General features: G+C 39.0%; 1 protein-coding gene across 2 annotated transcripts in view; it reads left to right on the top strand.

The window, feature by feature from the left end:
* The window catches only part of LOC121862905 (E3 ubiquitin-protein ligase HERC2-like), a 68591-nt gene that overhangs the window by 39323 nt on the left and 17099 nt on the right, over nt 1–12169 (top strand). For both annotated transcript variants that reach the window (XM_042361312.1, XM_042361311.1), the window contains 14 exons: nt 464–568; nt 728–927; nt 1120–1317; nt 1826–1981; nt 2944–3165; nt 3737–3898; nt 4686–4949; nt 5180–5389; nt 5652–5807; nt 6421–6646; nt 8773–9015; nt 9137–9309; nt 9935–10084; nt 10728–10899. In XM_042361312.1, coding sequence (XP_042217246.1) covers nt 464–568; nt 728–927; nt 1120–1317; nt 1826–1981; nt 2944–3165; nt 3737–3898; nt 4686–4949; nt 5180–5389; nt 5652–5807; nt 6421–6646; nt 8773–9015; nt 9137–9309; nt 9935–10084; nt 10728–10899 — 2637 coding nt within the window. The remainder of the gene's footprint in view (nt 1–463; nt 569–727; nt 928–1119; nt 1318–1825; nt 1982–2943; nt 3166–3736; nt 3899–4685; nt 4950–5179; nt 5390–5651; nt 5808–6420; nt 6647–8772; nt 9016–9136; nt 9310–9934; nt 10085–10727; nt 10900–12169) is intronic.

Genomic DNA, 12169 nt, shown 5'->3' with positions numbered 1-12169 from the left:
GGTTTAGAATACCCACATCAAAGTCTGGAGATGTATCATAAGTTTGCAATCTTGCATATAATGTTCCTGAAAGGTACTGTAGGTAGATCTTCCCATAGATATAAACATTACAGCTATTGGGGTTGCATGTTTGGTTTACTAATTCACATTGAATGGATGACCAAGCAGAGCAAAGCATTGGCCTCACCATCCTCAAGTAGTTGAATTATTCTTTTCACAATTTCCCAGGTTCCTTACTTGGGACATCTCACTGTTGAGGGGAGCACTGCCAGGATGTTTGGGTGGTTGTATTATGTCAGACCAGTAAGATATATGTATGTTGAAGCACCATGTGAATATTATGTTATAAACTCATCATCTAGAGACAATGAGTACATGTTGGGTCTGGCTTAACCTTCTTGAATGATGTTTTGTGTGTGATGAATTAATACAGTACTCATGATAAATTGCCTCAACTCTGCAGGTGCAAGATTAAAATGTAAAGTGTGCGATAACTTCGACTACTGTGAAGAGTGTTATCAGACCAAGAGGAGTCATCGTCATCTCTTCAACAGGATTGCCGAGCCAGGTGAGATTGGTGTATAATTAACTTAATATTTTATTCTGCTTATTGATAACTTTATTTTGGAATTAAAACATTTTCTCACACGAATAGTTTTCATTTTATTTGTTGGAGATTTCTCGTAAAACTAAGAATGGTTACATTGTTCATATCATGTGATGGCAGGTAGTCCAGCAGTCTACGCGGGTCCTCCTGGCAGGGGTCGTTTCCGCAAGAAGGAAGGTATCTTGGGAGGTATTGATGGCACGGTGGAAGACTGGTATCGATGTGTACGCAATCTTAGTGTGTCTTCTCGAGAAAACTGGGCCCACAGGCTTATTGATGGCACTGGAAGCTATTGGCAAAGTTGTGGACAGGAAGGGAAGGTATGAATCAAGGTCATGTTCTGAATAAAATGACTTCACATTGACTTGGCTGTTCTAAAACTACATCTCTTAATGTTGTAATGATTTTGAGCTTTCTTGGTTTCACATTTGTGCATTGTAGTAAGTTAGAAGAGAAATAAAAGAAGTCTGGTTGTGACATTTTAAACAAGTAACACCATTTTAAATCTACAGCACTGGATACGTTTAGAGATGCAGCCCAATATTGCGGTCGAGTGGCTCCGATTGCTTGTAGATCCTGCAGACAGTTCCTACATGCCAACACTCTTAGCGATCAGCGGTGGTGACTCCCTAGCTAAGATGCGGGAGCTAAACACTGTCAGAATCACCCCATCAGACACATGGGTTACCTTACTTCGAAGTGTGAAAGAGGTAGGTAATTTCAGTGTTTTATTTTTCTTTGGTTTTATATTGAGGAAGATGTCATGGAGAACTTTAGGGACTTATTAAAAGGAGAGGTCTACTTGGCCTTTGAATTTTCCTGAGCCACGGTGTTAAAACTCTTGATAATTGGAAGATTTGAGTGAGTATGTATTGGTACTTTTATCTTGCTGACTTATCTCATTCCTTTTACTCTGTAGCTACAGTACTTGTCTATCACCAGTCTTCCCCTGTCATTTTCTGTCTTTCTTTGAGGTTTCTGTTCCCCTTGATTCAACACATGAAAAACTAGCAAAGGAGTTAAGGCAGTAGATAGATAGACTCTGCCCTGTGTCATACAATTAAATCTAAAATGGTAATGATAGTTCTTGTATTATGATTGATAATTATTGGTGAAAACTGGTTCTGGACTTCACAGTATTAATGACTTTACTTTACAAAGAAATGTGAGAGAGGAAACTTGTAGGAAGGATCATTAGAGAGCATTTTTATTTTTCAGTATGTCAAATACATCGAAATCAGCATTAAGCAGTGCAAAAGTGGTGGTATAGACTGCCGGGTCCATGGTCTGGCAATGATGGGGAAGATCGTGGATGACTTTGGTGACCCAGCATCAAGTGTTTCATTCCTAGCCTCTGACAATGAGGATGTGGAGGTGAGACACTAAGCAATTTTTTTTCAGCCAATAGATGAAAAAGTGATTGGATATGGTAATGTACTTAATCTCTTACAATGGAATAGATGTGATAGTTTACACTGATTGATAATATTTTGTGTGGACATTGAGTACTGTATATCAGAGTGTCTACTGGTCTGGAAAACCTGGAAAAGCCAGTGAATTTTACTTGGGGCTGGAAAAGCCAAGGAATTTTATAAATAAACCTGGAATTTTATGCAAATTCAGTTCAACTTCAAAATATTGTTATTTTGAAAGCATTCTTACTATAAATTAATAATATGCTACATAGTAGGTAATTAATTAAACTTTTAGGAACAAATTCCAGTAAATAGTCCACTCCAACAACTGAATAATTTTTGTACCTATCATATTTCATGTTAACGATCAAATAGCCAAATATTACAGGTTATACCTACTAATTCTGCAGTGAGTATTGTCTGAGATGAATTGTTCTTATAATTAAGTGACTTTATTTAAGTGGATTATTCCATATATTAATCATAAGTCATATAGGTGGATCAGGAATGTGATTTTTCGGTTTTTGATTGATTTCCGGCTTTTTTGGAATGTCCAGGTCGGTCTACGTGAATCGCACAAATTCGAGGAGAAAAATATGGAGGTGGGTGGGGGTTGTCAAGGTCTTTGCCGATGTTCATCACTAGGCTAGGGGTGTATCACAAAAGGGTCTTTAATTTCTTGATTAATATCATCTATATCATCTTTAAATTTTTCAGTAGTACTGTATATACATATTATTGAAAACCTTTAAATTTGTTATTCTGTCGCAATAAATACCGAATTAAAATACTTGGAATTTTTCAAATTTACACATGGAAAAGTCATGGAATTTTGTTTTGTCTGGCCAGTAGACACCCTGCAGTTCATATAGTTCATGGTTTTTATGTAATCTAATTCTAAGTGTTTTCTTTCTTTACCAGGATGACATTACTGATATGTCTAGAAAGAGTCTCACCTCAGTGATAAGCTTTGATGGAGAACCTAAGGTACTTGTCTGGGGCCTTAATGACAAGGATCAGCTTGGGGGTCTCAAGGGATCAAAGGTCAAAATGCCAGTACTGTCTGAAACACTAAGCAGCCTTCGCCCTCTCCATGTTGCTGGTGGATCCAAGTCCCTATTCATCGTTTCTCAGGAGGGCAAGGTGAGGCATATATTTCTTTCCTCACATTAATTTATTTATTATTTAATATTATTATTTATTCATGATTTTATATATTTTTTTTATTGGGGTTGGCACAACACACATCAATCAGAATTTAAGCTATTTGTTATTAGGAGAAACCAGGTCTCTCATACCCTCAAACTATCTTTTTTGAATAAGGATCTCTAAAGCATATGACATAGGACCTGTCTGGGTCAGCTGGCTACTACCCTCACTTAATTCACTGGTGGTTCTAATATGATTGGTAATACCCACAGAAAATATATGTTTGCATTATAACAGTACAGTAGTCCTATGGGCACTTGATGGAGCAGAATTCAATTGGCAGACAAAGACTCACAAGTAACACATGAAGAAAATGTTGAAATACCCAGTACATATTCCATTCACTTATTTCATATATATTAACTCTGGCTGCATGTTAATTGAGCTTTGTTAACTAATACAGTACTGATAAAACACATCTGGTATCCCACACATTATTGAATCACGATGAAAAGCTTAGTATACCAAGTAAGCAATATGTATTGGACTAAATTGGTCTTCACAGGTGTATGCATGTGGAGAGGGCACAGGTGGAAGACTGGGGCTTGGTCATTGTAGCAACATTCCAGTTCCACGACAGATAACAGCGCTTAGTCAGTATGTGGTGAAGAAAGTTGCTGTCCACTCTGGTGGCCGACATGCTATGGCACTTACTGTAGATGGCAAGGTGAGGTATAGACACTGAGGGTATTATTGAAGTTTAATATTAGTTCATTATCCCATGGTTGTTAGTTAAGTTTAATATTACTACATTATCCCATGGTTGTTAGTTAAGTTTAATATTACTACATTATCCCATGGTTGTTAGTTAAGTTTAATATTAGTTCATTATCCCATGGTTGTTAGTTAAGTTTAATATTACTACATTATCCCATGGTTGTTAGTTAAGTTTAATATTACTACATTATCCCATGGTTGTTAGTTAAGTTTAATATTACTACATTATCCCATGGTTGTTAGTTAAGTTTAATATTAGTTCATTATCCCATGGTTGTTAGTTAAGTTTAATATTACTACATTATCCCATGGTTGTTAGTTAAGTTTAATATTAGTTCATTTTCCCATGGTTGTTAGTCAGGTTTGAAAACCGCTTCTTATCCAATCAGCAAAGTTAGCAATGTTGGGTCTTGTTAGTACTTGGACTCTACTGGAAACAAGCTTCTCTTAGCTTTGTCAGCTGTTCTTGGTCATATTGACTGAATATCAATTATTATCCCAGCCTCTGGTATAGTAATATAATCTTTTGTGGTTATTTTCAGTGTAGCACAGTTAAATTTAACTAAAGTATGTGTTTCTGTGTTGAATTGTAATGACATACTGTACACTTAAACAAATGTATACTGCATATACTGTAGTGGGATATTGTTTCTTTATGAATCTTCATGTTTGGTCTTAGCCCAGGTTTGCTCTTTGTATATTTCTGAGCAGCTTATAATCTCTGATTCATTTACTAGGTCTTTTCTTGGGGTGAAGGAGAAGATGGAAAACTAGGCCATGGAAATCGTTTAAGTTATGACAAACCCAAACTTGTTGAATCTTTGAAGTCAAAACGTATCAGAGACATTGCCTGTGGGAGTTCGCACAGCGCAGCTATTACCTCCAGTGGTGAACTTTACTGCTGGGGCCTTGGAGAGTATGGACGCCTGGGTCTTGGTGACACCACAACACAGCTCAAACCAAAGTTGGTGAAAGCTCTACTGGGTCAAAGAGTTGTACAGGTTAGCATTAAATGTGAAATATTTTTTAATGTTCATAGATTTAATAGAGAGATATAGTTGTCTTTGTCTTCATTTGTGCAGGTAATGCAGACAGGTCTATGTTGATATTTTTTCCCCAAATTCTCATGTAAGTGATACCAACCTTAATTTTATTGTACGATACTGTACGTCTAGCTTCCCGTATTTCTGCAAATGAAGCACTTACCCTCTTAACTCCTATCAATCGACAGGTGGCTTGTGGCAGTCGTGATGCACAAACACTTTCCCTAACCTCAGAAGGAATGGTTTATTCGTGGGGTGACGGCGACTTTGGAAAATTAGGACGAGGAGGATCAGAAGGATGTGCACTGCCACAGAACATTGAGAGACTGAACGGCCTTGGTGTGTGTCAGATAGAGTGTGGTGCCCAGTTTTCTCTTACTCTTACAAAAAGTGGACAGGTTAGTATTTATAATGATTACCGTATTACTGTTGATATATGAGCACGGCGGTTGAGTGCATTACCGGCCATGCTGCCTCCTTGTGTACCGAAGGCTTGGTATGCAGTGTGCTGTATCCACAATATGTCTAGTGGACAGTGAGGCCTTCGAGACTCATTTTCACTTCATTGAATCACTGTTGATATGATATATGATATTTATATAGTTATAAGGTGAATTAATGTAGTTATTTATTGAATGAGATTATTATTTGTTTCGTCAGGTGTGGACTTGGGGTAAGGGAGACTATTTCCGATTGGGCCACGGCACAGACCAGCACGTACGGCGACCGACGATGGTGGAAGGACTTCGAGGCAAAAAAGTCATTCATGTAGCTGTTGGAGCTTTACATTGTCTGGCTGTAACAGAGGCAGGACAGGTAAATATTATGTATTGTAATCTCTTGGGCATGAAGGGTCTCTGTGCTGAATAAAATTATCTGGTCTTAGCCAAATAAAGTATTAAAAATGGCATCCAGTAGTGAAAGGGTTAAATGGGTCATCGGTTTCATATATTTATTGAAAAAAAAAAGAAGGCCACTTGGTATGAATTAACTTAATTTGTAAACAAACAAAATGCTTGAAGGAAGGAGAGGCACGGCCATTTCTCTTGCTTGATGATGCGTCAATTTTTTGTAGTGTGGATTCTGGTGTAGTTGATCAAGGCATTTACATCACAATTTTTATGTAGCACAGATCTACAGTATTGCAGCCAGCACTGTCTCACATTAACCCAAGTGAGGACTGTGGGAGGCAAAACATAAAAAATAGCCCATCATCTGCTCTCCTCAAGTGCCCAGTTTATTGTTATTTTTTTTTTTAGGGGTGCCAATTTTTCTGATAATTTATTTCTGAATTTTTGTGGTTCTACTGACAATAAATGGAGCATCATGTACAATATTAACAATTACAAACCTGAATATACTGCCACACTAACTAGAAACAAAATATGGATATTGATTTAATAACTTTTTCTGTTTTTTATGTTAATAGGTATATGCATGGGGTGATAATGACCATGGGCAGCAGGGTAATGGCACAACTATCGTCAATCGCCGGCCTGCCCTGGTGTGTGGCTTGGATGGAGTAAAAGTGGCGCGTGTTGCATGTGGATCTTCTCACAGTGTTGCATGGATGGCTCCTGACCCACCTCTACCAGCTGCCACCGAGCCTGTCATGTTTACTACCACAAAGGATCCTCTTGGGGCTTATGCGTTAGGTACGATTTTGTGTGTGTGTGTGTGTGTGTGTGTGTGTGTGTGTGTGTGTGTGTGTGTGTGATTCTACTTCATGATGGGAACAGCCATGCCCCCCCCCAAAGACAAATTAATGATGGGCATAGTACAGTGCAACCTCAAAAATTTGAATTGCATGGGCCAATGAAGTACAGTAGTACCCCGATTTACGCGGTCAATTGAACCCACAGTGTACCGCGGAAAGTGAAATCCGCGTAAATGGAACAACAGAACATATGGGATTAATTCCAATAGAGACTGGCCTGACCCCCAAACTCCACTTTTTGACGACACAACTATGTTGTAGTAAAAATTTTATCAACTTTATGATGGTATGCACAAACAAGTACTATAGAAGAGGTTAGGTTAGGAAAAATAAAGGTTAAGTTAGGAAAACTAAAAGTTAGGTGTAACACTTACGTTAGTAGAAGAGATGGGTCGGCATACGGGGATGGAGGCTGGTTCCTAGGCAGAGGGCAGATTACTGGCCCTCAGGTGAATCACCATTACTAGGTGCATCACCATCACTTTCAGTTACAGTTGTCAGGGCTTCCCTGACAAATCCCTCAAAGTCACCTTCACTGTCACTGGCTCTGGCTGGCTGTGGTGGGTTGCGGCAGAGGGGGGTAGGGATGCATGGCCAATCACAGTCCGATACGTCAAATGACGTCAGTGATAACGCAACAGAGACATGCACTGCGCAACCTTACCGCGCGGCTTGCCCAGGCGGAGGAGGGAGGAGGCGGGAGCAAGCGGGTGGGGCGAATCTAAAAATAGCGTCGAGCCGGAAACTCTGCGCGTATATGGGTAGATGAACTGTGGAAAGTGAAAGTTCGGTTCTGGCGAGGCACCGCGTATATGAGAAATCGCGTAAAGTGAAACCGCGTAAAGCGGGGTAATACTGTATACGAATTTTAGATAAAGTCGAATTTTAGATGTATGGAAGCGCCAGAGCAACTTGTTGTATCAAAACATGCTACAAAAATTATTTACATATCTAAAAACTGTCAATAAGCAATACCCGGTAAGTATAATAATTAAAAGTATTACTGTATTTATATTCAACAACATTTATTCCAATATATTTTGAACATTATAGCTACAGTGGTCTCCATGTAATCCTGCTAGTCTCCAGTACAGTCTCCAAATACTGTACTGTACAACACTCCGTCTCCATCCACATTCACTGTACTGGATACAATGCGTGACCTAGCATGTCATAGAACCAGGATGTGGTTGTTGTGCTCAGCATTATGATCGCATTTGAAAGCTTGAATTATTATGGCGATATTTTCAAATTCTTAAACTAAAATTTTGGCACTTATTTTTAATCAGATGCTATTCGAATTTTAGATGTATCCGAATTTTTTAGGTTTCACTGTAGTATTACCCAAGTACTGTACATCCATCCATCCGTCCATCCATATTTCCTATCATTAGGTTGCATTCAACAAGACGAGAATATGTAGCTACTTGAATTTTAACTAAATTTTGCCAGAGTATGATATCCATAAGAGATAAATCAAGTGAGATGTTGGTAGTTTTGTCTCTGTTCTCAATTTATGAAGTCTATACAGTCGCTGATGTATGTTCAGTAAGGACAGTGTGTTGTGGTGAATCTTAATTAGGTTGGTAAAATTAGGGTGAGTTTGGTGACGATAGTTGTGGGTGAGTTCTAGAATGAGTTGTGGCACTCAGGTGATTTAGAAATCCTGTAAGGATGTCGTGTCATTGTTGTCACTCAGTAACTACTGAGCACTAATAAGACTGACTGTGTGATTTATTATAGAGGTTTGAATGTGTAAAAACTAAATCAAGTTTGAAACATGCAGTTGTCAACCTGTTTCTGTAAGGAATAATGCCTCTTTTTGACTTGTAATGTCTCAATTGTTCATGAAGTTTTTAATAAAAAAAAAGAAGACATTTCAGAAGGGAAGGAAAGAAGACTTGGATAAACTATTAGAGGTGGTGGTAAATGAGACAGAGGGCCAGATTAATGTAATCCAACAGAGATGGTGATGAATGTGTCAAATTTTCTTTTACTTGCATTTATAGAAAGTACTGTAGTCTAATTCAAAGTATAGTAAGTTTAAAATTTTCTTTGGTGCAGGAGTAACAGACCCCCTTGGAGGAGACTCAAGTGCAAACTGTGGGTCATCCAGTAATGCAGGAGGGATGCCGCTCAACCCCTCTCTGTCACGGGTGGTACTGACGCTTGAGTCATCAGCTGCCAGGCAAGCATCACTCCAACACATCCTCAATGCTCTTCAAGTGATGTTTGCCAGGGATTGTGTGATTGCTGCTTTGGACTCAACAGTTTCAGCTTTAAGCCACACCAAGGATAACTTTATTAGTAAGTTACAATATTGTGGAAGACTTCAGGTCATCACTTAGATATATGAAGGTTCAGATAATGTTCAAAATGAAAACCTTGAAGTCTACTTGTATTAATTTAGCTTGTTTTCTGTTTTTAGGTTGTGAACCTCTCCCCAAAATTGGGGGACTTCCAACTCCAGAATCCATGACTGATGCCATAGCTGACTCATCCTCTTCTTCACTCTCCAGTCCCAATGGTGGGGAAATAGCGGAGGGTGGTGGCGAGGCCCCTGCTTCTGCCTTGGAGGCTGCTGCAGTTCCTACAGCTTTGGTAAATTTTGATGGGCTAATTCTTAGGCTTACAGTAAACCCTTGATTTCCACAGTTGTCCCTGGAGACTGCAGACCTGATATGAAGCTGATAATTTTTTTTTATACTTTATTCCTCTACTGTGGTTGTACTTTATTTATCTAATTGTTATTTTAATTCTACTGAAATAAAGGTACAGGTACATACAGGTATGGGACCATTTATCTAGCCTCCCAGTATCCAGAATGCTCCAAAAACTGGCTATGTTCTAGAGCAAATTATTTAAAATGATCTCCAAATATAATTCCCAGGCTGAGTGGGGAGATTGCCAACCATTCTCCACTTGTGAGCTATATGTCCTCTTTTTAGTTTTGTATGTATTATTTATCATAAACTAAAAGATCTCAAAAATTTCCTCATGGGTGTTTTAATGACCAGTACTTTGTTATACAGTATTATAATAGAACACATCTGTTATGGAAGTTAGTTAGAACTAGTGAAAGTTTTCATAAGGAGAATGATTTTGCTTTTATTTTCAGCATCGGTGTAGGGAAAGGCTTGTAAGACTGAAAGATAAAATGGATATACATTACAGATAAAAACTTACATACAGTATTAATTTTGTATTATCGAATTGACTCATACAGAGTTGTGGCACGAGTCCAGACAGTGAGGAGAGTGTGCTGCTTCAGTTGGCATCAGTTCCCTCCACCGGGTCCTTGTCCTCGAGGGCATCCCGTCTCTCACATTCTGCGATGAGCATTCTGGCAGCTACACTCACAACAAAAGCTGATGTGGTAATATACTCATTAAATTGATTTGAATATTACTTGCATTAATTTGATTATTATTATTATTATAGCAGACAATTAAAGTGTCATTTGATTTTCATCTGTCCCTCCTCATTAATGATCTCTGGCAGAGGGGATATAATACAAGACTCCATCTGTCTGTAATTGTTCCTAAAAATATATACCTGTAGTTGAGTATTATTTAACAGCATCTTACATGCCTGAAGGTGGTTGTTAGGGCAATGTTTACTTAATGTTTACTGTACAGTACAGTACTTTACAGGACCTACTTTTCAATGAGGCATTAGTATAGCTCATTGACTGTACACTTGCCAACCCAAGAGACACAGGTTTACATCTGGGTACAGGCAAGGTTGATGGGGCATTATCTGGTGTGATTTCACTGAGCCAGCCCATCGCCCCATCAGTGCCCCAGGATAGGTTTATCCTCCTCATCTAGAAATTACTACACCTATGAATTATGGGAAATAGTAATAGGACATTAGGTTTTCAGCATATATCTAGTAGAACTGATAAAGCAGATCGGTGCTCTGGCCTTCAATGGCTTCTTCCTTGATAATAATACTACTAATAATAATAATAAATGAACGGTAAAAGCAGTTTTTTGTATGTTAATAAACCATTGCAGGTGTCGGAGGAAGTAGATGCTCATGAGGATGATATTGGTTCTAATGGACTGGATGAGTTCACAAGGAAACTTACTGAAGATGATGCGCGAGTGCTGGTTGACCTTCTGAAGTTGGCTGTTGCTGGACGAGCTGGACCTCGAGCTGCTGCTGCCATCACAAAAGTCTTGACAGGTGAAATTAGTGATCATATTGCATAGTAATTTATAACTGGTAGAGAATATTGAGTATATTTCAGTGGAGTTTTCTTGGCATCATCTGCCATCTTAATGATATACTGTATAGTACAGTAAATATAGATAGATAGATAGATAAATATACATGTATGTGTTGTTGTGTGAATGTCTTTGTGCATAGATATATACTACAGGTTGAAGCTTCCATATCCAGCATTCTAACATACTACAACTCCCCAAAAATGGCATTGTTTTCAGAAATTCTACCCGGCAAACCTCTCATCAAGCAGCAGTTTCTTATAGTTCGCTGGCTGGCCGCTAATATTTTGGAAATTATATAAAATACAGTGCGTTATATACTGGTATAGGTATACAGTGGCCCCTCGGTTAACGAACTCAATCCGTTCCAGAAGGTCGTTCGTTAACCGAAACGTTCGTTAACCGAAACCATTGTTTCAATGGGTTTTTGGGTAATTGGTTCCAGCTCACCGAAAATTTCCTAACTTCAACAAAAATGGCGGAAAAATTTACTTACTTTGAGGTGTGTATGTAGAAGGCTCCTGGATGATGGTGATGATGTGCATTTGAAGTGGGAGGTGCAGGAGGAGAAGGGAGAAGAGAAGGAAGTGGAGGTGGAGGAGAAGCATTTTACTGCTTCTTGGAAGGTGAGTCACCTTCCATGAAAATGTCAGGAACCTCTGGACTGACAGATTCTCCACCATGAACATCCTCTCTCCTTCTTGAAGTGGAAGGCTGAGGGCTAGCATCTTGTTCCCTCTGCCTTTTACTGAAGAAAGTGTCAATTGTGGTCTGTGGGGCATCTGTCCTCCTCACCATTAACTTATGTTTAAAGAAGGAGACCACTGAGTCCTCAACATGACACAAAGCTAGTTCAGTTTTTTCCACTTCTGGGTGCTTTGAAGCCAGTTCCCTGAACTTCTCCCAGTGGTAAATCACATCTTTCAACTGTGTAGCTGACATATGGTCATCACTTTCAATTTCCTCCTCACCACTGTCAGCCTCTACCCGTAACATCTCATCCAGTTCCTTCAAGTCATTAGGAGTAAGTTCCTCCTCATGAGACATCACAAGCTCTTCCACATCCTTCTCCTCCACTTCAAGACCCAATGACTGACCAATGGACACAATCTCCTGGTCCAACTCTGTGTCATCCTCAAATCCCTCAAAATCATGGACTACTGATGGCCACAGTGCTTTCCATGAAGAATTGAGGGTTCTATTGGAGACTTCTTGCCATGATGACACAA

The sequence above is a fragment of the Homarus americanus genome, unplaced genomic scaffold (assembly GCF_018991925.1).
Source record: "Homarus americanus isolate GMGI-L3 unplaced genomic scaffold, GMGI_Hamer_2.0 scaffold24922, whole genome shotgun sequence".
Classification (NCBI taxonomy): domain Eukaryota; kingdom Metazoa; phylum Arthropoda; class Malacostraca; order Decapoda; family Nephropidae; genus Homarus; species Homarus americanus.
The sequence above is the reverse complement of the archived record's forward strand: the minus strand, read 5'-3'. Positions and strand labels throughout refer to the sequence as shown.